The sequence below is a fragment of the Orussus abietinus genome, unplaced genomic scaffold (genome assembly GCF_000612105.2).
Source record: "Orussus abietinus isolate OABI.00-Male unplaced genomic scaffold, Oabi_2.0 scaffold42, whole genome shotgun sequence".
Taxonomy (NCBI): Eukaryota; Metazoa; Arthropoda; class Insecta; order Hymenoptera; family Orussidae; genus Orussus; species Orussus abietinus.
In genome coordinates, this window is record NW_019394787.1 from 788,745 (window position 1) to 810,842 (window position 22,098).

General features: G+C 49.8%; 1 protein-coding gene across 1 annotated transcript in view; it reads left to right on the forward strand.

Annotated features, from left to right (window-relative positions):
• Positions 1-22,098, forward strand: part of LOC105697270 (sodium/calcium exchanger 1) — a 53,022-nt gene that overhangs the window by 2,130 nt on the left and 28,794 nt on the right. Inside the window, exons 2-3 of the mRNA XM_023433280.1 lie at positions 2,276-2,548; positions 17,763-17,854. Of these exons, the coding sequence (XP_023289048.1) occupies positions 2,276-2,548; positions 17,763-17,854 (365 nt within the window). The remainder of the gene's footprint in view (positions 1-2,275; positions 2,549-17,762; positions 17,855-22,098) is intronic.

Here is a 22,098-nt window from a genome sequence, read left to right on the forward strand (position 1 = left end):
CCTGTGCCGTAAAGAAGCGGTTTATGCGAGGCGAGGGTCCATGTAGGGACGTGGTTGAACACGTTACGTGTCCAGGAAGAGGGTGGTTGGCCGCCGTGGATTTTGCTCTTCTGGGATCGTTTCGATAATACGCGACGGTGTAAAAAGGGGATGCTATTTGGGAATCTCCTCTCATGGGTGTTTGTTACGGGGGATCGAGTATAAATAAACTTTTGGGAATTGACGTTGGGATGTAAAACTACGATTTAAAGGACGGAGATGAGTTGCTAGGCGAGGAACTCGGCAGGTTAGAGTGGAAAATTGCTGATTAACGAGGTAACGCCGATTACATACGAGACAGGATTAAATGGGATAATTTACCTCGGCCAGTCGAAGCGACCAAACCGCTGCACTACCACGTGCGTCCAAGAATTTGCGTTCAAATGATCGCGTTCGAGATGTCTGCCCTCATTCGGGAAAACCTGGCTTCAAGGCCTCCCCTGTTTTACGTTTCATCTAGACCAATTTACCTGGCCGTTTAATGGATAATTTCCCCCATTACGGGGGCATTTATGCTCCGGTGATCGCTACTGCTCCATTTTCCTCTAAGCATATGTAATTTCCAATCATTCGATAAGGGGGGAGGGGTCGCGTGTTCGGGCACGTTACGTAATATCGATCATGGGTGGAAATAACGTTAAGGGCCGGTAGAGGGTAGATTCTAAATGTCTATCGAAAAAAAGGGATAGTAGCTAGGGGGATGGTTTTGACCGCCGTTTAAACATAATTTTTCCCAATTTTGACGGATCTTGTCGAGGTGCATCTCGAAGAGGATGCTTGGAGCCTCTTTTCGCGCGTTTTATGTAGTTGTCTCGCTTGAGGAAGATCGGCCGGCCTCGACGGTTATATCAGACGAAGATTCTCGTCACGGGGACCGGAATAGTCGGGCCGTGGTGCAATCCTCGGTCGAGGACTCCTCGACTCGCGGAAACTTGACCTTAAGGCTAAAGAGAGAGAGGACGGCTGGTTGAAGGCAGAGAAGGGTGTACGCGACGAGTTCTCTCGCGGGTACTCGAGACGAGTACCCGGACCGGGCGCTGCCAAATTGCTCGTTTCTGGAACGCCAGCCGAGAGGCCGCGGCCAAAGTTTTCCTGGAGGCTCGTTTAACGGTTCCTCTAGTATTTTTTTTTTCTTTTTCTTTTTTTATTCCCCCGATCCGCCAAGTCCTCTCGCCTCGGACGAAAGTCGGATTATTTTCAAACGACGGACAAAAGCCGCCGAGCGAACTCGACGTGGCCATTTTGGACGGTACTCCGCCGTTTAATTAATTAATTAATTAATTAAATTCGCTACCTCGTTTTCGGAGCCGCTCTTCTTGAGAAGAGCTCCACTGCTCGTTATCCGACCTCGTGAAATATATATCTCATTATATATATATTTTTTTAAATTTATTTCTTTGTATATTATGCGAATACGAGATAGTGTGTATGTACGTGCACGTCGATGTCCACTTGGAGATGATCACCGGGGACTGCTCTTCGTCTTTGTCGAGGGCTCTTCGGCTTCTCTCGGAGTAACGAGCCCCGGGTGCAAGTACTCGATGGCCGTAGTTTCGGAAATCCTGCAATTATGCACGTCCAAAACGGCCCGGGGATATGTCTCGGATCGGCCTGAAGGGGGCGATCTCTCGTGCTCGTCGAAAAGCTCTTCTCCGATTCCGTCTGGTTACGAGAGTACCGGATAAACGAGCGAAAGCGGGAGCCGCCATCACGGTTCGTTGACTCGTCCTCGTCGGTGAAACGCGATTTTCCAGGCCCGATGTTCCCTCGCTAATAAACGTCATTACGCTTCCCGGTTCGGCGGAACGCACTGGTCGGACAGGAAATCATTACCCGGACGGGGGAGGGGAAAAAAGTTTGCGGAATAACTCCTTCGGCGCGTGGTAGCTCGTCGGCGGACTCTCCGTCGAACTTTCTTCCCTTGTCTCCTTAAGGGACGGAATCCCTGAAGCGCGGACAACTTTTTATAATCCTTTCGTCCGTCTGTTCGCTCCCGTCTCCGTACGTAATCTCGAGTGCTCTGTCCGAGACTAACAACGTCCCATCGAAGGGTTCGAGCCTCTGGAGTGTTCTTCAACATTTTTTGGAGCCGTTTAAAAAATCCTCGGGATACTCTACCTAGCTATCTGGATCGCTCTTGTAGCTGTTGGAGACATTTTTTTCATTTATTTTCACATTTAGATGTCAATCGAATGGAAATTTTGGGTCACGGTTAATTGTTTCTGTTCTCTTAAAGGCTGAGCAATTGCTCCCAGCCGGCGATGCTTGTGTCGCCCAGCCTGGCCACGGTGATGATCCTGGACGACGACCACAGCGGGATCTTCGGCTTCCCCGAGAGGGACGTGGAGCTGGTGGAGAGCGTGGGACAGTACCCCCTTCGGGTTGTCAGATACAGCGGGGCCAGGGGTCGAGTGGTCGTCCCTTACCGGACGGTCGAGGGCACCGCAAAACCTAGCAAGCAGTACGAACACGTCGAGGGATCGCTCACCTTCGAGGACAACCAGACCGAGTGAGTACTCCACCGTAGTCGCCACATTCCAAACCAAAGTCTTTCAAATTGGAATGTTATCATCTTGATACCAAAGGAGAGGACCTAGAAAAAAAAAAAGCAGGGATATCAATTCCACGGAAATCGCCAAAACATTACATTACAGTGATTAAAATTTAAGAAATACCATCTAAATTCGGAAAGAGAGAGGACCTAGAAAAATAACCAGGGATATCAAACTCCACTTGCAGCGGGTACCAAGTGCCCTATAACGCGACACCCTCCTTTTCACCCTCTTCTTCGTCTCCTTTATCTGCGACAGAGTGTATTTTCTAAACGCCACCTGACCAACTCGTAACGCGATTACACGAGTTGTCCGGCAGGGGGTGCGAAAAGAGCCTTTTTTTCTTTCTTTCTTTCTCTTTATCTTTTATAAGAGGGACCGTCGAGTAAACCGCCGAGAGAACGGGAGTCGATTTCGCCGGAGAGCGGGGCGGCGGAGGGCGCGCCATGAAGGGGCAGCGTCGGGGGCAGAGCAGGGGCAGGGGCCAGGGGGCAGTGAGCCTTCGACAAGGAAACTCACCAGCCGTAAGTGGGCCAGCTGGGGGCGGGAAGCCCCAAGGGTGCACGGTGTTACGCCCCTGCACTGCACTCCTCGCCCCGCCGCGAGTGAATGTCTCTAGCTTCCTGCTCGATCCGTTCATTCGCGGCCGCGAAGAGGGCCGCCCTTCTCGCCTTCGATTTCCGAATTCGAGATAAGGGAGCTGGCTACGGGGGAGGGCGAGGGAGCGCGCCGGCGACATCTTGCTTCCCACTTCCGGTTGGGGGGTGGGAGAAAGGTATAAAGCGCGAAAAATGTAAAACGCGCCTCCACGCGGTGGAAGGTGGGCACGGGGAGTAACCGCGTTTCCGGGGAATAACTTCCAAAGGAGGTGGAGGAATCCTTTGACTTCGGTTTTCCGAATTCGAGGTGCAACCGAACTATATCTCGCCAGCAACGGAATATCGAGGGTACCTCGACGTGTTTTGAGGTGACATGCAAGGGTTACTCTATATTGATAAAACTTTCTTCCAAGCTGGGTGCACCAAATAATTCGAAGCTTTCACGCGTGATCATGGAGGTCCTCATGAACCCTAGTAACGTAAAATATCTGTCCTGTACTTTCTATATATTTAATGAATATCGTACATTTGCAAGTATTTATCAGACATTTGAAATATTTGCGGAACATTTTACTTTTGAATATTGTTTTTATAATATTTGTGTAATATTAGCTGCATTTGTTTTTGGAATATTTTTCTTATGGATATACGAAACACTTCGTATATCTGTATATACGTCTCATATCTGTATTACGTAGGAATTTGAAAAATATGAAAAATTGGAAAAACTGGAAAAAAATTGGGAAGACCCCTAATGGAATCGCGACGCTCGCCCTAGGGGACGTCGCCGGAGGAAGATTCAAGGGGGTCGGCGCTCTCAAAGGGTGAAATCCCCGGAGCGAGGGAGGATTCCCGAGGGTGGAGGCCAAAGAGGATCGGCCGCGCGAGCAATGCGGACTCAAGGGAGATTTATCCGGCTTGTCCTGGCCGAGCGATACCGGGGATACCCTGGACGCGCGTCCTTTCCTAAGATATCCGGAGATCCCGGGGGCGGAACGCCCCCTGACCGGATAATAAGCGTAATCCCACCTTCGCCGGTTTCTGGAATACGTCATTCCGTAAAAATCTCCAGTAGATGCATGCTAGGGACCGATTCTCAAGTCCATACTATCATCTTTCCCATGCAAAGTTGACGGCTTCGTGCGCGACTTTCAAATGTTGACCAATTACGCGACTTCGCAACAATGATAAACTTTTCTTACGAATCTATTCGCATGCGAAGAAAATTCAGCATGAACTCGAGAATTACTGGACAAGAGGAGAGGCTATTCGGAAATCAGTGAAAACGATTTCCGTCTTTCAGAACCGATTGCCTTTAATTTTATATGATAAACAACAATGCGATTCGGTAACAAGTGACAGTCGGCCTTAACCCATCCACTGCCAGGAAAATTTAGAGGCAGTCTTGGTACATACACTTACTATGGAATATCTCATAGCTGACAGTGAATGAATTAAAATTACAGGAATGTTTTGGTAATTTCGAACGATTCTCAGTGACTTCTGCTTACTATTTCCAGCTGATTTCCGCGTTATTTCGAGCATTAAAATACACGATTTCCTGAGTAATACCCCTTGGGGTAATCACTATGGGGTCTTTGCGACCTGTGGTAATCTTCCCTTTTTTTACTCCAAGTTCCTATGAGAGTGTAAAAGAAAAGGGGTGGTCGTAACTGGCGCGATCCTCCGGGAAGTCGAACCGCGAGATTGGGTCGGATCGGTAATCACTCCCTCGGGCGATTACAGGGGTTCCTTATCCCGTGGTTCTTCCCCCGCCCCTCGGGAACCCGTTTTACAGCGCGCCTGGGTGTGGCAACTCCCCCGGGAGAAGCGACCCCGCTGTTGTGGCAACTTGCCGCACCACGGGAGGTACCGCGTTTCATCGTCAGTGGCTTCGCTTCCCCAGACATCGAGTGCCTGAAAAGACTTTTCCTTTCTTTTTTTTTTTCTTTTCTTTTATAATTCAGAGATCAACGAGTTAGCGAAGAAGTGCCGCGGGGCTCGGGTCGGCGATTTATTCTGGGATTTATCTCGCGGTTTAGGGGATCGGTTCTCCTCCTGGAGGACCTCGTTCAGGACCACGTCGAGTCGGGTGTCCTTGGGTCTAACCAGCGGTTAAATCGGAAAAGGCCGTGACTGACGAGATTTCGAGGCCGGAAGTGGCAATAGCGACTCCATTTCCGTGGGATTCGAGGGAAAACTCTTTAGTAAACTCGATTTTTGCGATCGACTCGACCCGGTCGGACCGTTCCGGTTATTCCGGGCGGACCGACCGCCGAGGACGGAGCTGCGGTCCGAAGAGAAAATTCATTACCCACCCCCGGTGGACGGTGCCAGGAAAATTGCAATCGTCTCCGCCGCCACCCCCGGGGGTGGACCGATTTAAAGATTCACTCGGCGCCACGATTTCCCCGGAAAGGTCTCGGCCGGAAAATTCGCCGAGGCTTTTCCTTTCCGGCCGCCGACTCGCGGAAACCTTCCCTTTTGCCTTCGCATTCCTCCCTTAATCCGGCTGCACTTGCCTTCGGATCCTCGTCAAAGAGGCGATTTTCCTCGCGCCTTTGAGTCCTTTCGACTCTTTTCAACGTTCCGGGAAAAATCGCGAATCCTTTCTCGCGGAACTGTTTTCTTTTTACTAGAACTTCCTTTTGACGAAAGAAAAAAAAATCGACGCCTTGCCCCTCGCGACCACGCGTGGAAATGAAACTTCTAGTTAATGGGAATTATTTTTAGTAACCACCCGACGATGAATATAAATATTAATAAATTGTAGAAAATAAATGCGAGTATTAGTTTCTCCTTTTCATGCGATTTTTTCTAAGCGGGAAAACTTGCACCACCGCGACGTGACAAGCTTCGCTTCGAAACGGTGTATTTCGGAGCCTGCAGGAAATGGCCGGTCTTTACGGGCTTCCGATCAAGAAAGGGTATCGATCTCTCCGCGGGCACAAAGACCCCGGGTCTCTCTTTTCCGGAACGGGTCAGTGTCTATCCACCCCGGGAAACGGGCGGCCTTAAGACGGACAATGGCTAATGGAAAGCCGAAAAGTAAGGCGATTTTTCGGAACTCGTGTCCAGGGGGAGTCCCTCCTACCCCGGGCTTATCGGAAAAACTCTGCCCGTCTACGTCGAGCTTTTTCCACGGGAGAACGGCGCCTCGAGTTCGGCCAACTTCGCGGCTCCGGAAGTTGGCCGTTCCCTCGCACCCCTTCGGGGGTGTCAGGGGGTAGGGGGAGTTGGGGGTGGACACGGCATTCCGGGGTATCGGGTTGACATCCCCAAACTCGATTCAAGACGACGCTCTTGTCGCCGACGAGCCAACCACCCTTTTGATCAACCCGAAGTCGTAAGTTTCGATCTAGGGGACGTCGATGGGATTTCGATACGATTTTAATATCATCCCGAATATTGGTTTAACGAGGCATCCGGGTTTACGGGGGTCGTTTCGCGGCGGCGAGGAAGAAGAAAAGTAATACTCGTAACCCCGGGAAAAACTGCACCTGGAAGCGTAAGCCCCACAAGTCGGGGGTGGTAACCTTGGGAAAGGGGGTGGCGATACGGCCGGGGGTGCGGAAAAATTTAGAGCAACTTCAGAACCGCCCTCGGGGGAGATAAGTGTCGGGGGAGAGATGTAAAGCGCGGATGCTGTAAAACGTTGAGTGGGGCCGGGAGAGGGTGTAACGAGACGACGGAAATGAAAAGATGGAGCAAATTAGGCTGGGGCGAGGATGAGTGGATCGAGCCCCTTAAGGTAATGTAGATAAAGTCTCCCTCAGTTTGGTTCCTCGCTAATAAACATTCACCAGAGTGCCTTGCAAAAAAAATTAGAAGAAAAACAAAGCCACAACCGATCTACGACTCGTGAAAAATCGAACCCATCTTAATCGCCCTCCCCTGATTACTCCTCGAAATTAAATCATATCGAAATTTCACCCCTAATCGAACCTGATCTCTAAAAATTCAACGGAATAAATCCATACTCCAGAATCGCGCGAAATTCAAATATTTTTCATTGACTTTCCGGAAATTAGTGGAGCAGTCTTTTCGGCTAGGTTTCGAGGAAGCAATTCGTTATGTGATTATATAGGGCCTGCATAAGACTCGGCGATTTCAAATCTAATCGAAATTCCCTCCTAACCTCTAAAAAAAAACTAACAAAATAATTCCTTAATCCGGAATCGCGGGAAATTTAGATATTTTCCATCGGTCTCCCGAAAATCAATGGAGCAGTTATTTCTGCTCGGTTTCGAGAAAGCAATTCGTTATTCCCGGGCTCTGCGTAAGTTTCAGCGATTACGGTTTACGCGAATGCAAGGCAGGCAATTGTCGAGACCGCTCTAAAGCATGAAACGCATGTCGGGGACTATAGAGGGGAAACGTCTGCGTGAAACTCGCACCTTGTCGAAGGGGCGACGAAGGCTGATGCGGCGTCAAGCTTAATGGGCTGGGGGTATTTTTGGTGTCGTTAGCGTAATCAACTCTCGTCGCCCTCGTGTTAACGCACGGCACGCGTTATCCTCGTGTACACGTGGATAGCCTACGCACGCATATGACGCACGATGCGTCCCACACGCACCGACACGTGAGGTGGATGGAGTCGCCAAGTTTCTATTCCTTCCCCTTGGGAAGGAAATTGGCGATATCGGATCGCGTATCGAACTCCAATAAATAGCTATATACCGAAAGATTTATTGCATTTCCGCATTTAATCCCGTCGGAGGATTTAATTAACGGGTCGTATTTCGGCGGGCAGATTTCATTATCGGCCAAATTGCGCCGGGGGCATTTTTAATACACGGCTTAATGATCAAAGGAGGGTGTACATTAGGGGCGTATATGCGAGAGGGTTGAATGGGTATTCAGCGTGGTATTAGACACGTGGACTAAACGAGGATACCTCCCTTTTTGAGCCGAATATGTAATTTAACGTTAACGTCGACAGCGCCAGAGGGGTGATTTCTCGCAAGTTTGACTTATCATCGTGGATGTCGGGGGTAATTACAGTGCGTTAAGGAAAATAGGGCTTCCCCTGTTTCCGTTCGACTCGCTGACTGGTATGAGAACGAACCTCCGGGAATAAAGGTATGCATTACGGAGCACAGTGTTTAGGGCCCGTGGAAACGGAGCGAAATGAGACGCTCGGTGCTTCCAATTAAGCCTTCACCGAGCGAATCGGCGAATTGTTGCCTCGATCTCCGGAACGATTTGCCCGATGACTTGCCCTGACCCGGTTGCCCCGTCGATAATTCATCATTTACCCTCGTTACCATTCACCCCGTTTGCCAGCAATTGCCTTTCTTGCCCCAAACCGAGTATTCTCCTCAGTTTTTCCCGACTCGATGATCCGATATTTCGCCCATCTAAGTAAATCTCATAATTCTGCGCGCCGATAAGTAGAATCTCACCTCCGCTCGCGAACGTGTGGTATCTTATCATAGTATGTCGGTAATTAGCATTTTACCCTCGGTAGAAGTTCCACCCCCCGCGAAGATTACTCGACTTCTTATCGTCGAAGCAATCGACGTATCTTCGCTTCCGACCAAGGTTCTCAGGAAGGGCGGAAAAGCAGGAGCGAAAGGGGTCGTTTTTCCGCTAGGGTGCCGAGGGTGATAAAGAATTATTACCCACGTCCATCTGGAGACTGCAATTCCGTCGGCGACGTTCCCGGTGACGTTCGTCGAGGTCGGATGGGATCGCAGGGGAAAAAATCGGAAAATCGGGAGAGGAGACTGCGAACCAAAGAAGGGGAAGCGCGCTCGAAGTGAAATCCCTAAATGGCGGAGAAATATCTAGGCAGAGGAGGCGGGAGGGCCTTGTGTGAACTCAAAATCAGCAGAACAAATCGAGCATCGGGATCTGATGGATCGGAAATGCCGGGAGCTCATTCTGGAGAGTTACACTCCTCGGGCGGAAAAGGGCCCGGAGACAATTCTGAATCTCCGTGGAGCCTTTATCGAGCCTCGAAGTATTCTCGATAAATCCTCGGTCGGGCTCCTTCGGAAGAAATAAAAAAAAAATCTCACGATAAATCGCGAATGAAAATCCCGTCCTCGATCTCGAGAATCTTTCTTCCTCTCTCATTTCTCATTTCTCTCCCACTTTTTTTTTTCTAACGAGCGCCCTCGTTAAAAAAAAAAACTTTTGAGATTGCCTTCGGAAGACCCCGTTATCCGGTTTAGCTTGATGGGCTCTCCTAGGACGACCATAACGAGCATTCAAGCCGGGGAAATACTCGTTAAGAGGGTGTACTCCGATGAAGCGGGGAAACTTCCTTTTTAAAGGCCCTATCGAGGAGATATTGCGGACCGCGCGAGGAAACACTGATCGGAGGACCAAAAAACGATGAGAAATCCTTACATCGGTTCCCGTGAGAAACGTCGGACCAATATCCTGCGCCCAGCGAAACGAGTGTCGGGGTCAAATTGACCGAGGTCCTGAAGTCGCGATTTTCCACGATTTTCTAGAGGGCAGGACGAGAGGGGAGGTGGCGGAAAATTGCCTCGTCCTGCAGAAGTCCTCCGATCGTTTCTCCCGTCCGTGGATCGCCGCAGGACGAGTGCATCTTCGAGGGGACAATGGGATTTCGAGGTCCTGGGAGGACCAGAGGTCCCGGGATCGTTTCGTTCTGCCGGGACGTGCAATAAACGAGATTCCGCGGATCCGGCGTATCGGACACGCTTTCGTCCTGGATGCAGCCATTGTCCTCGCACGAAGAACTTCCTCGGATTGCCTCCGAAGGACCTCGTTACCCCTTTAGTTTCACGGCCTCGACGGTGACGCCTCGAGCGACCTTAACGAGCAGCCACGCCGTGAAAAGGCTCGTTAGGGAGATATCCTTCGATACCGCGACTCGACTCGGCAAACTACTTTTTCAGTGTCGTTATTCAGAATAGAAGATGGAACGAGACTCCCAGATTAAACGCAGTGGGTTTTCGAGGGGACCCGGAGTCTCGCTGATATCTGGCCGGTTTTAACCCTTTCGCGACCAGCGCCGGTTATGTCCGGCATCCACTAAACGCGTCATTTTTAAAATTTATCATACGCAAACGTATTACTAAATTGTATTTATCAATTTTGCACGAGGCCCCCTTCATGTTTACGGTGTGCATTGATGGCGGGTTCCGCGGTCGCGAAACGGTTAAACGAGGACGCTTTCGTTTAATCGCAGGTTTTTTACCTTCTGGGTAAATCGATGCCGAATCCACCGGTTAAATATTAGAAGGAGGTACACGGAAACGTTGCCATATAATTATTGCCGTAGCTGGGGTATGCGAAATTGCAAATGGCGACCCTCTCAGGCTGAGTCAACTGACGCTGTGTATGAAAGCGGCGGAGAGGACGGGCTCTATTTGCGGAGTGTATTTTATTCGAAACGGGGAAAAGGGCTCCCGTAATACCGAAAACACGACTCCGGAAGTGCATCCTTCCCCTGCCGGCGGTATTTTTAGCTTTTGCAAGAAACGACGCTAAATCCGTGCTTACTCGTAACCCGGAACTCGTAAAACGCGAAACGCAACGGTGATCCCGTCTTCTATAAAGACATTTACCAGCCGACTATTGACCACATTTTTGTCCCAGAAAGTCCAACGGGGGTGGAAAGGATTTATCTTCAGGATTCTCGCCGTTTCCAACCTAATCGTAAATTACTCTCCTACCCCTTGCTTCGGGATCGGCTCGCCACTTGGGAATTCTTCACCCTCGGCGCCATAGTCCCGCTCACGGTGGAAGAATTTTTAATTGCGGGGAAACACTCGGAAGGAATTCCTCCGGCGTATTTTCGTTAGAAAATGGAAAGAGAAACAGAGGAAAGGTCGGCCGTCACGAGTAGCCCAACTCGGCGCGGTCTCCTCATGCTCCAGTTTCCTCGAAAGGATATCTCCTGGCGACAGGTTAAATTTACAACATGATACTTTCATTTATACAGCTCTTCCGAGTGTCGGGTGCCTCTAGTCTTTAATAACGGGACGCCCGGGTATTTCACAAAGCGGCCATATTTTTTTTTTTCTAAGTACATCAACTCAAAGCCTCCTTACCGGATCAGCTCCGACGTCCCCGGGAGTCCTTTTGAAGATCCCGCTACTTTCGCGGGAATTTCCTTTGAAATGAATCCCCGAATGCCAGGATACCGACAGCCTGTCAGGTCGGATATTTCCGAACCTTTCCAGACTTGTCCAGCAGCCGAAGGACACGCAGGTTGACCAGTTCCGGAATTGCAAGGGCCCCAGGGCTGGATCGCGTGGCGGGGGTCGTAAATCACCACCCGAGGGCCCGCCATTATTCTTGAATAAAAGCTCGACCACGGGACGAAATATCACCCTGGCGCCATTGTACGGTATATATATATGTATATATACGCCGTCGCTATTATTACTTTTATTGTTATTATTCATCGCGTTATTATTGCGTCGGTCACGTGAGACCAACGATTAATACGCCCCTTAGATGGAATCTTAAGCGCACCTTTGGGCCGTCATCGAGGACCTTGGCACCGTGGCCTGATCGACCCCGCCATTTCCCTTCAACCCTTCGAGTAAATTATACCCCCCCGAGCCCTCCCGATGAATGCCAAGTTTACAGGAGAACCGCCAGAAATTCCGACCTCCAATTTACGCCCCTTAATGCGAATCGGGAGATTCACCCCTTCGACTTGACGGAGCACTTTGCGGCCGCCATATCGGTCCTCTTCGCATTCACGTCCGGCAATTCGACGTTCTTCGTTACAATTTTCGAGAGGTATTATTCCCGCGATTCGGATCCCAGGTTCTAGGATAGGATTATACGTTACAGCCCCTAACATCTAGATCGCCGTACCCCCCTTTGGAAGGCAATTTGAGCTCCACTTCTCCTTTAAGAGCCACCAAAATTGTCATCCGCGAAGTGGGCGTATGCACCGGGGTACATACCTCGCAAGCCGCTCGAGTATACCTACGAGCCGATCGAGCATCGCTGGGAAGTGTATTAATAACCCTCCAACATCTACCGACTAACTATAAGCCATGTAGGATCGATGGGATCCCCGTTAAACTGTGTGTGTAACACCTCATGGTAAAACGCCTCTCTTCCTAGTCCCACATCTCGAACCCCTTGTTCGACCTCCTCTTTAAGGGGATGTGAAAGTGACCTCCGATAACCCAATCAGTCATGAAACTTTTTTACGAATTGGCTGTACCGAATCGTTTCAAAACTTACAACGTGGACATGGAGACTATAAGGAAGGTCCTGACACTCGTTAAATTTCATTTCTTGTAATAAATGTTGAAAATCTCAATAAACAAATTAAAAAAAAAATTGAAATTTTGTGGGTGTCAGGACCTTCCTAATAGCCTCCATATTTACATTATCATGCTTGAAACGAATCGGCACCCCCAGTTCGGAAAAGAGTTTCATAAACGAGCCCTCTTCGACGCCACGATCACATCACCTTAACCCCGAAATTAACTGAAGAAAAATCCCCGCACCCGTTAAAAAATTCCTACCCTTCCTCCGAATGAAAAATCCTCCACTCCCGAAGACTGACAGGCCTTCAGGCTGTCCGAAAGTCGACTCTTCGCGAAATGAGGCACGACACACTTTTTTTTTAATTTGATCCATTTCTCTTTTTTCCCTTATCAATGAATTCGGAATCACCTCGGACGTGCGTAATTAACCGTCCTTTCTCTTTCTCTCCTTCTTACGGTTAATTTCACGCGAGTTAGGGGACCCCGGGGGTTGGAAAGCCACGGAGCTTTCGGGAGATCCCGCGCCGTAACGAAGGGTCGCCTCGCGCGTCCACCGGAGCTTTTTCCCCGCCGCGCTTTCTCGTTATACGGCTCGCGACCTTCGCCTCTCGGAAGGGGGGACGGAAAGCTCGTTATCGCGGCGTGCAGCTTCAGCGTGCCGGCAGCTCGCGTGCCGAGTTAAAGTTCGAGGGCCCGTGGCGAAAGCTCACCGAGAGTCCTTCGGGATCGGGGAGAGAAAAGTGAGAGCGAAAAACCCCGGGTGATAAGAGCGACACCCCTCCTTAGGCGAGAAAAAGATAAGAATGAGAAATAAAGAGGACGGGAACGCAGCTTTTTATTTCACTCGGCGTCCTTCTGCACGGAATCGCGTCCTAGAAACCGAGGACTAATTAAGTCTTACGCCAAAAGTGGGCGAGGGTGAATGAGAAAGGGGATGGAAACGTGATTAATTCGTGGTTATGGAGAATCGCGCAGTGGAAGAGACGCGCCGCTTGGAGGAGCATCTATGTACGTCTTCTTCGGGGGTGGGAGGGGGGAAGAGGCGGGCTTTGAAGAACCGCCACGTAAGATTGCCGTCAAAGAGCAACGAGGAATGGCTCTCGGTAGACTGGCGGGATGAAAAGCTCATCAGGGGCCGTCCTTGCGACCGAGAGTCCCGGTGTCTGCACGGTCCGGGGTTAGATAAACAAGAGAAATGACCATTACCCGCGATGCGGAAGAATCTGCTGATAATAAAGGTCGGTTTACCTCGGGCGCAATTTTTTAGCCGGATCTCTGCCGAGCCGAGCCACGGACGTTCATGGGGAGTTGCTTTTGCCTGTTACTTTTTTCCTCCTATTTTCTCGTTTTGGTTTTCTCTCTGCCTTTCTTTTTTTTTTTGTAATTAAACCACGTAGCTCCGTTTTGTCTGCAGGGCGATTTTTGTAAGTGGAGAAAATAGAGAAGTCAATTTAACGAGAGAGCGCGAAATGTGCCGCAGCGGGAAGGAGAAATCTGTCAAGTGTCTCTTGCGGAACGAGATGGGCGGAAGCTTCCGGGGCTTCCGTTTGGACTTGGAATACCGAAACGGCCCGAAAGAGCCTTATGGGAGAAACGAGGCCGGAACTCCGTGAAGGAATGTCGTCCCCTACTAAACGAGCGGTACCGGATTAATCCTGACGCGAATTCGATTACCCCCCGCGGCCTTTGATCCGCGCCGCGCCGGTTGATTCGTCAAAATCGAGGGGCGATATTGTCTTCCAATCCGATCCCTGCCAGCGTCAAAGCCTTTTTAGATGCCATTGAATGCGATCCACTCCGTACGAATTTCGCCCCATCCCGTAGCTCTCCACGTCAATGGGAATTCCCTTCCCGATATATTTGCCCGCAGCCCATCAAATTAAATTTAATTGTTCCTGGATTAATTATGGCGTTAAAAGGGGGACAGATGTACACAGTCGTCAGGTCTGAAGGAATGACGCTTTACGATTGTAAAGGCCGAGTAAGAATCTATTTGCTTTAACACTTAAGAGGCCGCCCGTCCCCCTTTGGCAAACAATGTGGGAGAGCCACTCGTTTAGTAAAAGCTCCGTTGTGCAGGGGCTTAATGTACACGCTCGTACACGAGGGTACTCCACGCGTGTACGGGCAACCTCGAGGCCAGAAGTCGGGCCTAACGTCGTTACTCGCTCTCTTTTACGGTGATTAAGGGAGTAAATGGAAAATGAGCTTTGCCCCAGGCGGTACATTTTCGATGAGGCACGGTGCAATTTCCCGGAGTCCGGAAACGGATCGCGGAAAAGTTCGATTAACCCCCAGAGATCGAGTGTCGGGAATAAATGGCGGGAATAGTGTGGACGGCGGTCCGAAGGGTTAATAAAAAACGGGGTTCGCGGGGGATCGACCCACCCCACACACCGTTAAACGGCCAGCAGTGTACAGGAATACGATTAAACGTATCGGCCCCCAAGGGCCTCCGCGTAAACGATGGATCGAAAACCTCGGAAACCCAGTCTGAACAAAATGGATCCTTTTCCTCCCTTTTTCTCCGTTTTTCGCGGCGTTGAAATATCTAAAAAGCTGGCTAAATAATTTTGTCTCGTCGGAGAGAATACGAGAAATATATTTTTTATCACTTAGAAAGGGAAGAGGGGGCGCCTAATTCCGGAGAGAAGTGATCTAACCCTTTTCAGGGGAGTTTTTTCTCCCGCGATGGCCTCTTTAAGCGGCACACGTGGAGCCCAGGTTGGGGTAGGTCTTGCGACGAGGTTTATTAAATAAACCGACCGAGATGGTGGCGTGTCGCGACCTTATTCCGGGAATCAGCGATACCGTCGGTGCATCGGCGATTGCGATTGACACTGGTATCACTGGCCGTTATTAATATGATCCTTATTATTGGCCGCGACACCGATGGATCGGAGACCGATCGATCACCGCCGAGCGAGGACGGCTCGTGAATAATCGCACCGCGCCCCGGTCACCGCGGAACTGTTAAGAACACGTTCGCCATTAATCAGCCTCGAACCGTGATTTTTTATTAGGAAGTGATGGACGATCGAGTTCCGATTCCCCGACACGTCCCGACGACTCGATAATTGGGATTAAAAATGCCGATTCTCATGGACATTGCGAAATCGATCGATCGACCGCCGCTCTCTGTACTTAAATCTTTGCGCGAATATCTGCGGTGTTTTTATTGTTTTACGAAAAATTATTGGGAAACATTGGAAAGGCTCGTTTAGCGATTAAAAGGCTTAGTGATAAGATGGCGCGGAAGAAATCGGAATCATGGACATGCCGAGCGTTACGACGGACCTGAGTTTCTAGGGCACAACTTGTATAGCTTTCTCGGAATAGGAGGTAGACAGTTTAGATGCAAGAATAGACCCCAACGAGCCCTTTCCAAATCCGTCGAATCGACGAGGATGGCGCGACTCCAGGTCGACGCAAGGGCTAAAAATATGCCGGAACTCGGAAGTGAGCCGCTTATTTTTACTCCTTTTTCGATATTCTTTTCCGCCACCCGGCCAGGGCACCGTACTCGAGAAAGGAACCTATCGTGAATACCAAAACGAGAGTAAAGTATGCACGGTGGGTGCACTCGGTACTTTTCGGCGCGCCATGTGGGGCGCCGTGACACCAATGGCGACGCCGTTAAATCGTAATAATTATTTATGCGCGCCCTCGGAATTATTAAAAATTCCCCGGAATCTTTACGGGCCTTTCTCCTAGGCCAGACCGCCTGCTGCGCGAGTTATTGTCTCCGCGAGATTTCACTTCTTCCCCCGTTCCTTTACTTTTTATACCCCCGACTTACGGCCCCGCGTAATTCCTCCGTAATGCCTATCCTATTTACTGCCCGGCGGAAAAATTGCGCGGACGAGCCGCGCACCTGTTCCGCAGCAAATCCCGAGTTAACGTCCACCGTGAGCTTTGAAATTGCGACCTTGCGGAGATTTCCACCTGGGATTTTCTTTCACTCGCGTTTATTTAAACGCAGATATGCTTATGCATACACTAATCGAGAAGTCACCCTTGTTATATATTTCCTTTTCACCTATTATATTTATATTACTTAGCGTAACTGAAGTGAATGGGCACCTCATAGGCTTATAGTGAGTTGCAGTCCACTATTCTTTAGGATTTTAAACTTTTTTATCCCTTTACTAGTCATTTTATTTTACTCAATCTCGTGTTATCTACGTGCTCGCTTTATGCGGAGAAGTATGAGGGTATAAGTGCAAAAGGACCCCTGAAAAATGGCGGACATCCCGCGCAATAATCTTAGATCTTCTCTAACCACCGCTCACATTTCCGCGTCACGATTATCCGACTCCTCCCATCTATTTGAATTTCCGTCAAAAAATGAGATGGCCGGCACCGGGGCGAGAACCAGAGGTATTAAAAATTCCGCAGAGACTTCGGGCTCGGGAATTATTCTCCGCTCGGGCCGCTCTTTACATAACGTTACGCGAGTGCGGTTTCTTTCCGGTGCGGGGTCAAGCGCGAGTCCGCGCGTTATCGGCCGTGTGGAGGTGTCCGCGTTACCGGCCACCCCTCGATATCGAACCAAGGGATGCAAGCTTCACCTGACAAGTCGCTTCAGGCCTTGAATACGTGAAAGTGCTCTATTAGATGGGAAATATTCCCCCAAGAATTTCAATTCAACGGCGCGATCTTTACTGAAACTTTTCGAAAATCCACCGAGGCGGTAACGCCAGGGGGTTCTCTTATTTATCTCCGAAAAAACAAAAGGGGGAAAGCCCGGGACGTTGGAAGCTTGGCGAGATTTCCGCGCCAACTCGAGCGCAGGACGACAGTAATAAAGTACACCCCTTTCTCGACCCTCCTCGAATGGTCGTTTTTGCCCTTGTTTCTCGGGGGAAATTCGATCGGGGATTAATCGAGCCGAAGAGTCTCGCATTCCCGAGGTTTCCGGGGAGATTCGCGCCGCCTCCGCGAAGTTTATTAATTTCGGGAAAAAGAGATGGCAAAAAGGTCGGGGAAGGGTGGCTCGGGGAGAAAATGAATTTTTCCCTGGCGCGCCTCCCAGGGGTGTCGGCCGTGTCACGTAAGAGGTCATTACGAGGCTGAGGAGGTTATTGCTGGACAACGAGACCCCGAAGACCAATCGGAGGCGAATTCCACCCTTCTTGGATTTATCGAGCGGAAGGGGTTGAGTTGCCGAAGGCGATCTCGGTCCATTTTGGAGTCGACACTTGGATTCCTTTCGAAATTGATTAAACTTCGGCACTCGTCCGAGGGGGATGAAACTTATAATTGAAGATACGTGTTCGGACTCTCTTTTCCTCCCCTTTCCCGGGAGATGTTCTCGGGGGATGTATTTTTAACCGGGACTTCTTTGCTTTCAGAAAAACCATAACACTCTCCATAATAGAGGAGGACTCGTACGAGAAGGACGCCCTCTTCTACGTCGAACTTGGGGAGCCGCAGCTTCAAGGGGGTGAGTCGTCTTTTCCATCTCGAACGTGTCCTTTATCCCCGGTTTATTAACACACGCACTTATGTCAATTGGTAATTAGAAATAGAGCAAAGAATTCTTCTTTCAAGGACCTCAAAATCCCAAATCAAGGCTTCGGCCTGCTGCTTTTCCGCCACTTGATAGCATCGCTAATGGGATTTTCGGTGCTCATGGTGGGCACGTTTCGCTTCCCTTGTACCGATTTGCATTGCTCTTGTTTATCAATCGACCTTGGTGCTCGAAATTCGCCTAAGTGCTGCCATATTCGCGGTAATGTCTTCAACACCGGTAATGGATGCGATGGCCTGTGCAGGGGGTGGTTCAAATTGGGGCGGGGTGCAAGATATATACACGCTCGCCGTTGGCTGCATTTTTAACGGTGGACACTTTGGCTCCCCTGCGATAAACTTAAAAATTCATTGAAATACCGGCCATATGTTTCTCAACGGCGCCTGGAGGGTGCCCAAAAATACGACCTCGAATTTTCGCAAATTATTATATCGATAAGGTGGACCGAGCATCCCACTCGGTCAGGGCGAGACAAATCGAGGGGAGATTGGATTTAGGTTAAGACGATCCCTTTGATTATCGGCGGATCGATCAGAGTAATTAGGCCACGGGTCTTCGATTCCAGTGAATGAACCACTCCCCTGAATTCGGGCATTCTTCGGGGTGAAGCAAACTCCACCCCCAGCTAGGCTCGTTCGTGTACTTTGAATGCCGAGGCTTCGAAAAGTTCCTCCTACACGCGGCAGAACGGGAAAGAATCGGCCATTAGTCTCGATTCAGAGGGTGGCGGACAATTAGTAATTAACCGCAGCCCTTCACCCGTACACTTGGGCAATTAATCGACCCCCGTTTGGCTCTTTTTCCGAGCTCGAGGGAGGGATTTGCGGGCGAGACCACTAGATCGGAATGCAAAAGTGGATTCCGCGAGACTTAGCGATGCTATCAATGGTTTTTCAGGGCCCTCTCTGGCCGTGAGTCGTTTTTCTCCCGGGAGAGGAAAGGGGATGCGCCATTAATTTGGCCAAAGAGAAAAGGGGAGAACTCTCCTTCGGGGGAACGAAGTTGAATCGGGGAGTCGAAAAAGGGAAATAAGAGAAAGGAGGGCCGCTTCTTTTCTCCTCCCGAGAGAGATAGGGAGGGAAAGAGAGCGAGAGAGAACCTTTGCCGAAAAATCGAAAAAGACAAGAGAGGATGAGATCCACCCTCGAAAACCACCGCCGAAGGAGTGCCCAGCTAATTTTCTCTTTTTGCTTTCGATACTTATTTCGTCACGTTCATCGAAAATCCGCACGCGGATCTCGCCCGGACTGCGATCGACGAATATCCGTAAGTTGACACGAGGACCTTTTCGTTGCGTTTTCTAGTTTCTTCCCCCTTAAACTTGTTTCACGCAATTCTTCTTTTATTTTATTTTATTTTTTTCGATCGTTTGGAAGCTTGGTTGATTTTTCTCTTTTCGTTTCGTTCCTTCACCCCGATTACGCTGATCGGCGCACCTTTTGCAAGCCCGCGTGACACGCGGATATGACACTAGAAATTAGGCTAACCATCGATAGACCCAACTTAAGCTCGATCGATTAGCCTGATGGTGATCGCATGTAGACTGCGATTTACGTGTTTAATGTGCCCTTCCGTGCCTTCATTTTAACCGAGTGTGCATAACCATTTCGATCGCCGTTTTGCCGAGGAGAGCCGTTTGCTCCACTTTATTTCCTAGATGTGCCCCTTGATACCTCTTACCTGCGTGAAATATTACTACCCCCTTCTACCCCCTTTAAACGTGTGTTTTTACTCTTCGCCCGATGAAACGTCGGGTAATCTCCACGGTTTAAGTGTCACCCTGAACATTTATGTATATCCGTGTACATACATAAATATATATATTTCGGTGATCCTCGATGGACCTTGTACTGAGGAAAAAAATCATTGAACCAAAAAAGTATTTCGATATTATAACCTAAAAAAATATGTATCTTTCAAAGAATAATTACTTGGCTCAAATAAGTAGTCACAATTCCGAAGAGACGTCGCGTCCAATTTATTCGACATTATTTAACTCAAATAATTATTCCTTGAATTAAGGATATCATTTTTGGTACTGTTCGAAGAAATATTTCTCTGGTTCGATGACATTTCTTTTTCTTTTTTTTTTTCCAGGACGGAAAGTCGGAGAAAGTGCCGCGAAATGGAAAGATAAATCACGAAGTAAATCACGAGATAAATGACGGCGAATCGCGGAAATGGCGGCATTTAATTTACCATTTCCCGGGGCGGATCGGACAAGAGGGACGGGGAGGGTGAAATTTTTAATCAAGCCGCGTAACTCGGCGCCCCTCAAATCGGGTCACGGAAGGGGCCGCCGATAAATAATTGGATTAATGCGCAGCCGGACAGGCCGCGAGTCACGCTTACACATGTATATAATAATAATTCGGGATCGGTGCAATAAGGGCCGCTCGATCGCGGCCGCCACCAACAATTACGCGCCGCAATTGTTTATGCAAATACGGGGCGCGGCGCGTGATTTCAATTGTAATTTCGGGATCTCCCGGGAGACATCCGCGCCCCCTTGGCCATGTCGCATCCGCGGGCCGTATAACCTCTCGTAAAACTTGATTATCCGTAGCTGCGATTCCGCAGTCGCGATTTCGCGGCCGCTATCGTACCAGCACGGTCGCAACCCCGAAGACACGATTCCGCAGCCGTGATTCTACCCGCGCGATTCCATGTGCCCAATTCCGCGAATCCGATTTCGTAGTCGCGGTTTCCGCAGCCGCGATTTCCCAATCGTGACTCCGTACCCGTGATTCGACGACGCGATTCCGCAGGCGCGATTCCTCCGCCGGTCCGCGGACACATTTGCATGTTACGAGGTCCCACCGCGTGTGCATTCGCAAGCCTCCTGCATATTCATTAGCGTTTTGCCCCGCGATCCGCGAACTTTCTTCCGCGCGTCTCCCACCTCGGGTGTCCTCTCGGCATCGAGGACCTCTTGCCGGGTCCCAAAGGATTCCTCTCCCTCCTGGATCCGGATTTAACGAGGGAGAGCGTGGAGATTTAGCGGGCGTTTCTCGCCAATCGGCGAGTTTCGCCTTAACGAGCCTCGATAGGGCGGAAAATATTTTTTCGAAAATTCTCCGGAAGTTTCCCGAGACACCTTCTCCTTCGGGACCCGAGGACAACTCTTCCGGGAGTGTTTTCGCAGCTCCTTGAATAATTCCAGGATTTCGTCCCCTCTTTTTAGATGTTCTCCCCTACTTTCCTCCGGGAGTAACCTCTTCGGTTCCTCGGCGCTCCAGCGAGGAGAAAATCCAGGTTTTCGAATTCGATAGAATTTTCCTCTCCGTTGGGGTATTCACCGGTAATTAAGGGATTTATCGAACGGGGTAAATGGCGTATTTAGGGGCGGCCGTAAATACCGTTTCCAGTGATTCGTGGGAACGTCGTGTATTCTGCTCCGCGTATATTCCGCGCCTTCGCCCCCGGGATATAAACTTCGCTTGACCATTTTGCAATTTCATAAATTTCGCCGTCTCTCGTTAACATCGGTACTGCCGAGGCTCGAGTGGGACATTTCGAGATCTCTGTTTTCTCGCTTTACCAAAACGGACTTTTCCTGGAGGGCCTCTGTGCTTATCTAGAAAATTGTGCCCCAGGGGATGTTTATGAATTTATGCAAACCAGGGACGAGGAATTATTTCCCTCGTTGCCGGGTACGTTGACTCGAGTCCGAGCTTGCGAAATCCCGGTCCAGGCGTTTCCCGGAGGCAGGGAAATTAATCAATCGGCCGTGCGGATCCTGGAGGACGGCGCAAGAGGAACGACCGTGGCTGGTCCGCGTGCAATATGTGCCAACCAGTGATACGTAGGGTCGAGTCAAATGGCCTATCGCGAAATTCCTCGAGCGTAAAACTCTCGCCGAGTCGCCGGTCCAGCCGGATACTGGACACGCCTTCCGGAATCCCCGACTTCCGCTACTTTATTTATTTATATCGGCCTCTACTTGTCTGCCATTTCCATTTCGGGCACTCGCCCATTTACACCAACGTTCACAGCCTTGCAAAAGAGACCGGCAATTCCTGCACACAATAACCACCGATAAAGAATTAAGGTGATATGAAAGAGTCATTCTATATCTATCAAATCGTCAAAATGTTTATAAAATTTTTCCCCAAACTGGGGGCACCGAATCATTTAAAACTTCGGCCTGTGATTAT